We start from the raw sequence: 13,390 nt of genomic DNA on the forward strand, positions 1-13,390 counted from the left end.
ATACTGAAATAAATAGTTGTTGCACGTTAACAAGTATAAAACGAAGATACTAGAGGACTCGCGAAGTTTGTGTATGTTAGCTGATTGTTATAGCATTTTAAAGTTAGCTAGTTATCGATTGAAAACAGCTGTGGAATTTAATTTCACGGCCGGATAGCGAGGCATACTTCATTAGATTAGGGATAAACGAATTTCATTAGATAAAGAATTTATTGTTTTATAAAAACAACAATGCAACGTTTCGAGTTACACCAAAAAATAATAGAAAACTTAATATTTTAATGAGTTTGTAATATCTAATTTTTTTGTTAGGTTAGTAATAAAATAATGACGTCTAAATCTTTCTTGTTTTATTTTGTTATACTGGACTAGAAGTGGTTATTTTTTAGTATGTCAATAATAGCATATGAATTTTTTGTAGTCTAAATTGGGGAGGAAAATGAAATTTGTATTCCCAACAACACAGTTGAGACAAAATGAGAAAAAAATTAGCTTAGGACTTTGTGCTAATCTTATCAAAATCCTGGCTGTCGTTGAGGAACACACACTCACTGCACCAGAAAATACTTGGTTTTCAATAATGGAGAGGTATCCATTTTGGAATTGACTTACTATTAAAAATCAATATCGAAATGGGAAAGGGATATGAAATTTTTGTCCCAAACTACAAACCTGAGATAAAAATTTCTGTCTGTAATTAAAACTCACTTTGAAGCGAGAGCGAATCCTTCTTTAATTTCCTGTCCACAAACAATAACCAACACTGCCAAGTTTATTATGTCTTGCGTTGAACCAAACAGAGTAGGAGGAATTTTTGGTTTCTCTTCATTATTTTTACATGCACTTGCTAAAAATTTCACAAAGATAAATTTTAAAGGCGAATCAAACAAATGATACAATTAAATAGAAAAGTGAACAACTTTATCGATTTGAATATATTTAGTGTATATGTTACGGTAAAACTAATTAATTCTGTGATTATATAAAATTATCGGTGATTATACATAATTACCACTGAAATTGGTAAATGTGATGAATTATCTCATATATATATATATATATATATATATATATATATATATATATATATATATATATATATATATATATATATATATATATATATATATAGATAATTTATCATATTTATATCAATTATTCAGTGCTACAAGTACTTGCTACTAATCCTCATGACATAACAATACGAATAAAAGTGTGATAAGCCTCTATGTGTAGTAGTAGCTTTGTGGACTACCAAGAACCGTTATGCACATACGCTTTCTGATAGGCCCGTTGTTTCCCACTAAAAATTACTATCCTTAAAGAAGCCGATGAGGTGCTTTGGCTTGAAGCTTTCATCACTTGTATTGGAGTATACAGATAATCCTTCTTTTATTAATCACAATAGCGCCTCCAAAAAATAGTGTAAGAATTGCAAACACTACTAAACAGTACAGTGAAACGTTTCAAAAGATGAAGAATCAAATTCAATTGTGCAAAATCACAAGTTATATTTTCAATCATACAACACATGATAAAAAATCTATTTATATTAACAACATAATACATTTGACTATCAACAATAAACTTAAACTTAAGAAAAATTTAGAAAACTAAGAAGAATGTATTAACCAAGGAAGTAGAACATAAGCACAATCAAGAATTTTCCTCAATTTTGCCCCTTGTTCAGTTTCTGCTGCATGCATATATCTATCTTTTAGATGCCATGAACATGGGAAACATTATATTGAAGGAGAATTATTACTACTACCTTCTGATGTTTGTTTCTCCATTTCCATATAAACCTGCATAGGTTTCCCTTCTTGATCTTCACATTTTGCCAAAAATTCTGTAACTTCAATTTGCCTACCCATGGTTTTGATATGTTTGCATATGTCTTTTGTACTCATTTTCATCACTAATGAAGGATTTGCAATGCTCTTTTCTTCAAAACTAGTTTGTGAAGCTGGAGTCAATTTTGTAACTGAAAGCATAAATACTTAGTATTAAATTTAAAAAAAGTCAGAGCTTCATTTCCGTTCAACCACAAATGTTTTTGGATTGTTAGTATTAAATCAAAATTCTGAGATCAATTACATATGCAAATTTTTTACCTGTTGCCACATCAATCCACTCTTCTTGTTCAGCACCGTATCTCAAGTGTTGCTCTGCCATGTTAAGAAATTGCGAGTTCTTTAATAAATCTTTAAATGTTGAGGCGTTTTCTTGATAAAATCGCATACATGTCATAGCAGCTCTAACAGAATCTCCCATAAACTGTTGCAATTGGTAAAGTGAATGCAACATGTTAAATTGTTCCAAATGTCTACAAATGTGCATCAAATAGTCCTAAAACATTGAAATTGTTTCTAATTCTTTATCTCGAGAAATGAAATTTTCTTTAGTTATAATGAGAGAAATAGTCACTATGCTATACAGTGTGAGAAAATATTTTTTCAGTTACTGTATATAATTATTTAGAAAATACCGAAGCACTATAAATTTTATTTATAAACAGGCAGTAACTATGTTGAAATTTCGGAATCATGTGAAAAACAAATTGTTAATTTTTAGTTTTTGAGTTTATTTAGAAGAATATTTGCGATAAACTTTGTAACATTTTCGAACACACCTTCAGTCATTTGAAAAATTGTGTTGTATTTAAAACCCCTCATTTTTGAAAGGGTAAATATTGTTTTATATCGTTTGGAGTGTCTCTTCTTCTCCTTTTAAAAATGTTAAGTTTGTTACAAATATTAACAAACAAAAAATTAAATCATTGGATTATCAAAATTTTTATAGTTATGATGATGTTCTCAAGTCATTAGCAGCAACCATTTTGAAGATAAACTTTTTTTAATTTTTATTCACATTAAGAAAAGAAAAACTGTTAATTTACAGTTCATGAGTTTATTTTAACGAATTTTTGCAATAAACTTTATAGACTTCTTTTTTATATTTTTACTTACATTATGAAGAACTGTTAACTTTTAATTCATGGGTTTATTTTAGAATAGACTTTCCAAACGATATATCACAAGTCAATAATTTAAAACATTGAGGGTTATATTTATCATTACAAGATGATTGAAGTTATAGAACACTTTTTAATTGAAGAATATCAATTTATAAATAGAAATAATAGCTTTTCAACACTGTATATTAATGATATACGAGGTGTGTGAGACAAGTAATGAGGCTAGCAACTTAAAGCTTTCCAGCAACAAATTACTACCGTCTACTATTTTTGAGTGTCGTCAGTGAAGTTGTGTTTTTGTTGATTGATCAAAATTTACAGTAACATTATGTAATTAAATTTTACATTATAGTTGATGAAAATCCACGTGGAACTTTTGACAAGCCGAAGCGAGGGTAGCATAATCATTTTTTGAATACCTAAAAGATAATAAACATCAAAAACTGAAAAAAAACATTGAATATGTATCAAAAAATCTCACAATTGAAGAGAAATATAATCGAAAAAACATGTTTGTTAATATTATAGAAATAATATCCAATCACCAACAACTACTAATGATTTGAATCCTTTTGACTTTTTCTTTCTTCCCAAAACACGTTTTATCTAAATACAATCAAAAGATTGTTAAAACAGTCTGTCAATAGGGGAAGCTATAATTCCACTAGTGTATAGTATGCTTTGGTAAATAAAAATCTGTCTTATTACTTTTCTCTATATAATTTAATATTCTTATTTTTACTTACTTTCCAAACATCCAAACTGGAGTTAATCAGAGACATTTTTTCTTGTAAAATTCCAATAACTCCTTCTTTAAGACAGTGCATATAAATTTCTACGAACGTATCGGTTCCTAAACGATTATCAATGATGTTGGTCAAAGCTAAATAAATGTCGCCGTGTTTAATATAAAATTCCAAGAGACTAAGACGAGTTCCATATCTGGTTAAATAATAAACACATTCGTTGTAGAATAGTCTGCATAACGGGGGTCCAGAAGTATGAGATTTCTTTTCGATTTGTACAGGTTGGTAATAAAGTTGCGAAGAAATGTTTTTTAAATTTTTCATTTTATTCGATATACAAACAGCCAAATCTTGTTGATGGTTAGTAATATTTTCATTTATTGTAAATTCTTTTTGATCTATATCTCTGGTATTAGATTCTAAAATTTGTATTATTTCTGTTAATAACGGAGGATCCTTTGACTTTTTAGACTCTGAAAAGTTTATATTATTCGATGTTTTGGTAAATTTACGAGATCCAAATTGAGTTTCACTATTGTCGTTTTGTAGAGAATTTTCGTAATGCGCTGTCTTATCCAGGCATCGCTGGAATTTCTCTCTAGCAACTACCAAACTGCCTGCTTTTAAGCAACTTTTACCCCATGCTGCAAATACGCCTAAAATGTCAAAAAACATTAAATATAAATTCATTGTACTATTTTCTTTCTGTCATAAGAAAAAAAATTAAGACTAACTATAATCTTTAATCTAAATCAAAATGAAAACTTATTATACTGATCAATGGAATTATCTAGTAAGCCTACAGCAGCACTTATATCTATGAAGCTGTAGATAACACAACTTGGACAAGAAATAATAAGAAAACTAAGTAGATAAGTCTTTCTACAACACCTGTTAAAGGTTTAAATTACACCAGACCAAAAGATTGGTACAACAAAAATAAGCAAGCAACAGAGCCTACAAAGATTATAAGTCCCAATGAAGTAAAAAAACAATAAAAAACACCGGAGCTGCTCTGGTAACTCCACTATTCAAAGAAAGCTATATACACTCGTGAGCAAAAAAATCGACTCAGGCGACAATCTTGCAATCACATATAACCAGTAAAAGCACTGAACACGAAATTTTAAAGCTTCAAAATGACATAAAATATTGTAATGTTTTTTGCTCTGACAGTCGGTATACTTGTTTACAATAGTGCTAGCTGGTAACTGACCCTTGTAAAAGGTAGTTCACAACTATTAGTTAGCCATCAAATATCAACCGATACACATCTCCTTTAACAACAAACGAGAATTCAATTTGAAAATGGACAAAACAAGTGATAAAGCTGCTCAAGCGGTGACAAGACCAGAGTCAGCGAGAAATGGTCAGTGCGCTGAACACGAGTCAGTCTGCTTCTTTCAGAGTTTATCGTCATTACTATAAGACTGGTTATTTTCATCAAAAACGCTGTTCTGGAAGGAAAAACTGCACATCCTATATAGATTACAGATTCATTGGCAGCACATCAGTGAAAAATCGGGCCCTCACTGGTGTTCAAGTCAAACTAAAGTTCATAGAAACGCGAGGAGTAGCTGGACAGTCAATGAAGACTTAAGGCAGCTAAACATGAGCCAAAAAGACCAGTTACTAACCCCAAAATATTGGTCTAATGATAGAAGTAAATTGTATGTATTCTTCGATGTCAACTTGAGAGCCCTACCTTTAACAACCCCATAGGAATGTTAAATGAAAATCGTCAACGATTGAAACGGAAAATATTGTTTTATTCGTTTGGAATGTCTCTTTTTTTCTAGTAAATAATGTTAAATTTGTTACAAATATTAACAAACAAAAAATTAAATCATGTGATAGTTATAAATTACGTTCCATCATTCACAGCGACCATTTTGAATGTCAACTTATTTTTTTTTTGTTTATATACAATACAAATTGGACATGAAATAATATGAAAACAAAGTTTTTCCACAACACCTATCATCAAAGGTTCAAATCAGGCCAACATATTAGTACAATAAAAATAACCAAGCAATAAAGCCTAAAAAGACCCTAGGAAGTCAAAAAAAGAAATAACATTAAAAAAAACATAAGACTGTTTTGGTAACTCACAATTAGAAGAGGTTAATATGAAAAAAATAACAGTAAACACAGAGAGAAAAAACTACCTTAAACAAAGGGAATGAAAGAAATGAAAAGAATTTTGGAAAGATAGATAGCATTGAGTTAATATTAAAGAAAGAGTACATCTTTATACCATCCTCTATCTCTGATTAGATCTTTGGTATTAACTCTATGCATCAAACACCAATTATAAGCGAGTAAAGAGAGATAGCCAGTGATAAACCCATGCCCTTTATCTCACTACCAGCAGTTTCTATTCTTAATATTAACTCTATGTTAGATAGAAATAAAATTTAAGTAAGTAATATACAAAAATTATGCAATTTTGACTCTAATCTTTAATTATATTCAAGAAAGAATTGAATGAATCCTTTTAGGATCCCAGAAGAAAATTTTGTTATAGGGAAAAATAAATCATATTTTCATCTGAATTTATTTATTACTGATTTGTATTTACCTGCATTATCAAGTCCTGCTTTAGTAGATACTTCCAAAGCTAAATTCCATTGTTCACTTTCCAGCAGTTTGTCACGTACCCGTCTTAAAACTGAAGCATCTATGAAATTTCCTTGGGAGTATTTACATGGTACAGGAAGTAAATTAAAACAACCTCTTTCGGCTAATAAACCGAGTAAGTCTGCTTGAGATATAATTCTATCCACCAAAGCTGTACCGTTGTGTAAGCTACATTCTATTGAAGACATTTTAGCTGCCAGCGCTAAAGTTCTAGAAAATAAAACCAGTCAAAAACATTTAAAATGATTGATCAACTTGATCTATTTTGAGTAAATTAAAAAAAAAATGAGTTGGTGAGTTAAGGGTGTCATATTTACTGCACAGATTGGTAAAGCTGTATTTTTTCGTGTTTGGTTTAGTCCTAAACAATATAATGAGCATATGCCACAATTATTTGTGTATCAAGACGTACTTCAACATTTTAATAATGAGCATATAGTCGATTTCTTGTGTGGGTTCTTGATTGGGTAGTACTAATTTCAACATCATGTTACAATGGTCCAAAAGAAATCTAAAACAAAGACATTTATCATTTCTAATATTATCATAGCTACTAAAACGACTCATTTAATTGTTAAAAAAGGTGGAGGGGATGATTTTAGGGGCTTCTAACAAAATGAAACAGGTATAGTTCCTTCTAAAATATTATATCTTGACTTACTGCCTGGAAATCAACAATAGTCTATGGAAGTTGTCAATTATAAATAATGAAATTAACAGTAATAACGTTGTAGTTAGTAGTAGTCAGAAATTCGAATGTTTTTCCTTTCATTTATAATAATATCGTTAGGAACATGGTAGACGGATTATTTACATTGTTTCTTTTAAATAATTTCTAGGAAGGTTTAATAAATATTCATAGTGAACAGACCGAAATAGAAAGTAATCGAAGAATTTAAATAAACTATATAAGTTAGTTAAGTGTAAGTGATAAGTGAATTATATAAATTAGCTAAGTGTAATGTATAGTGTTTAAATAAATTGAAAACGTAAGAGACAGTATTTGTAAATTGACCCCACATTTACAAAATTTATTATTTATTTATAAACTTTTTTTAGAAAAAGTCTTTTATTTGTTAACAAATCATTGTTGCCATATCTGAAAACTTAGGTAAAAAGCCTCCTACAACATTATTTATACACTTAAAGCAGGCATATGACACTATCCGATGTTTATTGGAGTCAACTATCTTGGAACAAACGTTATATAAATAACGAACTTTCATACAAGTTGCTTTGGTAATATAAAAAATTTATTATGGATATACAATTTTAACAAAAAGCTCATGATAATAGTAATATTCTACTTACTTAGGATAGTCTACATTTTTGGAATGGTATTTCATAATTGACAAACATAAGGAGACACTCGGTGCGTGTTCATAAGAAAATTCCTCTCTTGCGATCTTGTTATGTTCCGGATTATCGGTTAGAATCCAATAATCGTTAACAAAAGATTTTGTAGAAGTTGTATCATTCGTACCGGATTTTACTTCTACGCCCGTTGTTTGAAAATAACAACCGTTACAAACTCGTACTAAAAGGTCGCCGTATGTAGGAACCTACAAATATATACAGAATATATAATATATAATATATAAAAGTTCACAAAACACAAATATCAATGTAAATTATTAACAAGTTATTGTGGCAAAAAACACAAATGTTTTATTGAAAATTATCTTTCAGTTCAATAAGTTATTCATTTCCATTCTAATAATTAAAGTACTCAAAGTGTAGAATAGGAATCCAGTGAAGACGTTCATACATAAAGTCGTTGGACTTTATATTTGGAGATTGTAATAAATAATTTCCCGATAAATCTATGATATCAGTTGTTTTGGAAATAAACCTTCATAAAAAGATGTGAATACGTCGTGAAGTTGGATGCGAGTACAAAGACAATCACTTCTGTGTACTCGTTCATTATGGTCGATTAATAAACTTGACTTTCCGTTTGCCGTTTGCTATTGCAAAATTGAAAAGATCGAAATGCATAAAACCATCCACAACGTCAAGTTTCTGAATCTACCTTTAAGGCAAGTCTCTTATCATTGCATTATGGTTGCCACTAATTAAAATTCCATAAGTAAAAGTAAACAATTTTCTAATCTCAAATTTTATTTAATATGTTGTGATTGGGAGAAATTGTGAAAAAGCAAACACGTTTTGGAACAAAAAAATGCTTTTTCATCAGGCTAACACACCTTCTCACACTTCGGTGATCACATTCACTAAAATTCTCGAATTGACCTTCGAATTGGTTTATTACCCACCTACAACTGGCCCCCAGCGGTATTTTCCGGTTGCATAACCTCAAAGTTTCACTTAAAGGAGAGAGATTTTCATCAGACGAATATTTTATGAAAGAGTTGAAAAGGTTAGAATATCAATGAAGAAAATGTGAGGACTTAGAAGGAAAAAAAACCTTGTTTCTTTGTTCTTTGAAATCTTTTCAGATAACCCTCGTAGAAGATACCTAATGTCTTATTCAAGTTGTATCAATTTATAATTAAAAAAATGTCCAATACGGATACAGAAGATATATTTGTAATTTTTAAATATATTAGAAAACAAAATACAAAATAAAGTATTCATATATAAAGAATTGAAAGTAAAAAAAATGCTTTTATGCTTTACCCTATTGCCACGTTGTAACTTTTTTCATTTGTTGGTGTAAAATGAAATTATGAGTTGATTATGGTTATATTCAGTTCAACTGAAGGAAATAAGAATAATAAATTTAAATGGAATAATAAATAACTTGAAAAATGTAATTAAAAACAAAATCAAAAACAAGTAATTTGTTTATTGTCTATAAATCTTACAACACCGACGGCAATTCTGAAGAGCTGTCAACATTTTTGGAATATACGATTTCCTCTTATACACAAATAATGATTTCACCTATACTAATAGATAGCGTGTATGCGAATATCTGATAACATAAATATCGTATTAAAATTGAAAAAAATTAGTCTTCTGCTTCATATTTGTAGTATATAAACAAAATTACCATAATAAATAACTTTTGGTGATATATTTCTATGAATAAAATCTAATTTAAAATTATTTTTGTTTATCTCTTTAATTAGAATGCTTTAGAAAGAGACGAAGATATATCTATTCAAATACATGTATCCATCATACCTTGCTCTGGAAAAGTTTTGTTAGTTGTCATTTTATTTCAACGCCATATTTTATTCTTATCAAATTATTTAAAAACCCCATTAGAATGGCTTCTGAAAAGTTGATTTCTGTTGATTTTGAGGTGATTGGTGAAGTTAAGGGTAAGAACTTTAATAAATTAATAAAAATTATTAAATAGAAACTAATAAAACTTTTTTTTCCAGATGTACTCTTCAAGGAGGTAATATAAACTATATTTTCACTAATTTAACAACCAAATTTACTCTCTTCTCTTACAGTATACAGCAATAACTGCTACTAGTACAAACGTGCGTGGCTGGTGTATGAACAGTGACAACAATTCCGTAAGTGGAGTGCTAGAAGGATGCGTTTCCAATGTAGAATTAATGTAAATATTACATTCTCTGTATTATATAAAAGGAGTGATATTTATTCAGTAATATATTACTCCTAATTAAAAACCACATTTGTTACAAATATTTTTCCTTGTGAATATTTTTTTCTGGATGTTAGTTGCCTTTTAGTTTGTTTAGGGAATTTAACAATCAGAGATTTTAGTGCGAGGGCTATATTTCTTGAGAACAATTTATTATATATATTTTTAATGTTTAGGAAACACTGGTTGAAGAACATTGGAAGTCCTAAATCAAAAGTCGAGCAGGTCATTTTCACCAATGAGATGGATATAGAACATCTCACCTATGATTCATTCAATATTTTGGAATAAATTAACTATTGAAAATTTCCAGTTAATCCAGTTATTTCTATATTAATAAAATTTGTTCAAATTACCTGTATAATATGTACTGATCTCATATAAATCAATAAATTTGATTTTGTTGTGAACAGTTTTATTATTTATTTACAATTTGTGTTCTTAAATTGATAATTGAATGAAATTTTTGAAAAATACTATGTTGGGTCTTATTAGCACTAGCACTACAAAGTATGTTGTTTATTTAGGGGGGACAGAGGCAAAAAGTGGGTATATTTATGAATTTAGATGGGGACATAGTGGTGTGAACATTATTATGAGAGGAATATCAAAAAGGAGCCAAGTTACAACTTTATCCCTTTCTGAAACATATAAATGCTGATTAAAAACATAAAAAGGGCACAAGTGGGCTCACAACTTCTTTTTGCTATCAATATATCTAATAAAAAATAACAAAAAGGGGACAAGTGGTTTGATGACTTCTTTTTGCTCATTACATACAAAAATTGTAGTATGGCACCCAAGTTATTTTCTTAAATATTCAGTTTGCAGTTGTCCCCTTTTTACAGGTTGTAGAGGACTTTTATTCAACCAAATTTTTTGTATTTACGCTCGTTTAGACAAAAATGTTAATTGTCACATTTTTGCAATTCAACGATGATGGTGTTTTTGTTTTCAAGAACACAGGAAAATCAGTTACAGTAAGTCTATGATATCAGTTTTTTTGGAAATAAACGTTCATAAAAATCATGAACACAAGAAAAAGTCAATTTGAAGAGTAGATTTTGTTATATATAATCATTTATTAGTAATCAGAGGTAAAAATTTTTTTAACTAATTGTTAAAAAAGAGTAAACGGTAATATGTGAATACGTCGTGAAGTTGGCTGCAAGTGCAAATAGGTAATCGCTTCTGTGTACTCGTTCATTAAGGCCGATTCATAAACTTCACTTTCCGTTTGCTGTTACAAAATTAAAAACATTGAAATGCATAAGAACATTCATAATTGTCATTTGACGTCGTCGTTTATCGTTGGTGACTTGGTCAACATAAACGAATTTTATCCTAATCACATCTTTGCGTTTGTCACGTGATTTTGACGTATGAAGTTAAAGCGTAATGCTGGAGTTATTTGTCTTTCAGTATACACACGTCAAAAAGAATAACAAAATTTTATGGTTAACGACCACAACGTCAAATTTATGAATCGGCCTTTTAGGCAAGTTTCTTATCATTGCATTATGATTGCCATCAATTAAAATTCCATAATTAAAAATAAACAATTTCCTAACTTAAAATTTTATTTAATATGTTGTGATTGGTTTAACAAATAAAGTAGTCAGTACATCACTGGCAATAATTATATCTGCGCTGCCTTGCATTTGGAGTCTGATGAACAGCAAAGAGCACCAAGGCTATGGTAGGCCAGACTCTAGCTGGAGAGACCAATGGGAAACATGAATTTATATAATTAGAGGAGAAAACATCCAAAAATTATTTGAAAAGGAATGAAGAAAACTTCTAAGGAAAATAAAACATAAATATAACTAAGAAATACTTTGCGAGAGATCAGAAACTCATCTTTCCTTCGAATTGCAGCTTGCACGCAATGAAAATGTTGCAAGTGCGAGATCTTGCATGAAACAATCAGCTGAACTTCATCTGCGTTTGCTTTTGGTCAAGAAGTATTGCGCTTTCATTGCATTGCATCATGTCAAGCGGCCTTTAGATAGATTTTTGTACGCTGCTCTTTAAATTGATTCGGGAAACACATCAGCAAATCATTAACATATTTCACTTACTGATAAGCATTTAGTTTGGAATACTCGAAATAAATATTTGTATTAGATCAGTAAAGTTTTATCATTGACTCACCATCAAATGATAACTTAAATCAATAAAGACAATGGATATTGATTTGATATTTTCGAAATAAAATGAAAATTGATATTTATATTATGTTTTATACTTACCAGCATCCTTTTCAGTGAACAATAATAACAAACGACTCGTCCACATCTTCTACAATGATGCCTGCGATTAAACATTGAAAAAACAGTTTTTACACAGCACATACACTCCAAAACTTCACTGTTAGGTACCCATTCAGCTTTTGTAGGTACTTTTTGAGGCATAATAAAATAAGTGACATCGGATAATAAATTAAGGGAATCCAAAGATTGCATTAAATTGCATTCGGGTGGTTTTAGCAGCCTTATATTTGGTTGGGCTATGATTCGAAAATCCAAGCTCTTTTCGGCATATCTTCTTAATAGAACATCTATTTTTTCTAAAGATATTATACGATCGTTGAATCCCCTTTCTAATACTTCTTCTTTTAGAACGTTCAACACAGCTGATAGTTTGTCGAGTTTCGTGTTCATTAATAATAGTTCGATGATGCTGAGCGGATCTTCAAGTAAATCAAGCAGCTGTAATTGTTCATCGAGTTGAAAAACTCCCAACATCTTCAAGCTTATTTCCACGTATTTTATAACATCATCGTTGACGTTATTGAGTAAATATTCCACTATGAATTTCAAATGGTCCAATTTTTTCAGCAATTTTATTAAAGTGTAACATATGTTGATACCTTGTTGGAAAGGAAGAATGTCCAATAATAGTTTGATTTTTTCAAAATGTGTAGTAGATTGAAATAATAGGTAGAAGTAATATTCGTCAATGGCTTCTAATAAATCTTGGCTCGGAGAATGTAAATCAATGTAATCCAACATCAGATCAATCTGGAATACACAAAACTGTTTATTCCGGAATCTGATAGAGAAAAAATGGATGCTATACTCACGTTATCATTTTCCACAAGTAAGGAAATCACCTGTCTTTTATTCTCCACACACCATTCATAAGCGGTGTACCAGGATTTCACTCCCAAGATACTTTTGAGCTGGAAACCAAATACAAAAATATATTTCAATAATTAAAAAAAAATTGTCACAATACTAGCAACAGAAAAGGTCTCTGATTTAAATAATAGTCACCATTTGTATCAATACATGTTAAAATCAAACACCAACAGTAAAAATTTTACTGTCTGGTCCTTCGAGCCAGATATGAAGGAAGGTTGGGAGAACCAGATAATGCAATTGTTGCTATTGGTGTAGTGATAGTGTAAACATATGAGTTAGTACTAAATTTTCATGT

The 13,390-nt window shown here is 29.8% G+C and overlaps 1 protein-coding gene across 2 annotated transcripts in view; it reads right to left on the minus strand.

The window, feature by feature from the left end:
• Window positions 1–13,390, minus strand: part of LOC130451534 (zinc finger FYVE domain-containing protein 26 homolog) — a 30,244-nt gene that overhangs the window by 4,333 nt on the left and 12,521 nt on the right. For both annotated transcript variants that reach the window (XM_056790610.1, XM_056790611.1), the window contains exons 4-12: window positions 13,035–13,133; window positions 12,202–12,972; window positions 7,675–7,925; window positions 6,776–6,874; window positions 6,305–6,573; window positions 3,724–4,379; window positions 2,115–2,349; window positions 1,772–1,984; window positions 709–847 (exon numbers count right to left, since the gene is read on the minus strand). In XM_056790610.1, coding sequence (XP_056646588.1) covers window positions 709–847; window positions 1,772–1,984; window positions 2,115–2,349; window positions 3,724–4,379; window positions 6,305–6,573; window positions 6,776–6,874; window positions 7,675–7,925; window positions 12,202–12,972; window positions 13,035–13,133 — 2,732 coding nt within the window. The remainder of the gene's footprint in view (window positions 1–708; window positions 848–1,771; window positions 1,985–2,114; window positions 2,350–3,723; window positions 4,380–6,304; window positions 6,574–6,775; window positions 6,875–7,674; window positions 7,926–12,201; window positions 12,973–13,034; window positions 13,134–13,390) is intronic.

This window comes from Diorhabda sublineata, chromosome X (genome assembly GCF_026230105.1).
Source record: "Diorhabda sublineata isolate icDioSubl1.1 chromosome X, icDioSubl1.1, whole genome shotgun sequence".
NCBI lineage: Eukaryota > Metazoa > Arthropoda > Insecta > Coleoptera > Chrysomelidae > Diorhabda > Diorhabda sublineata.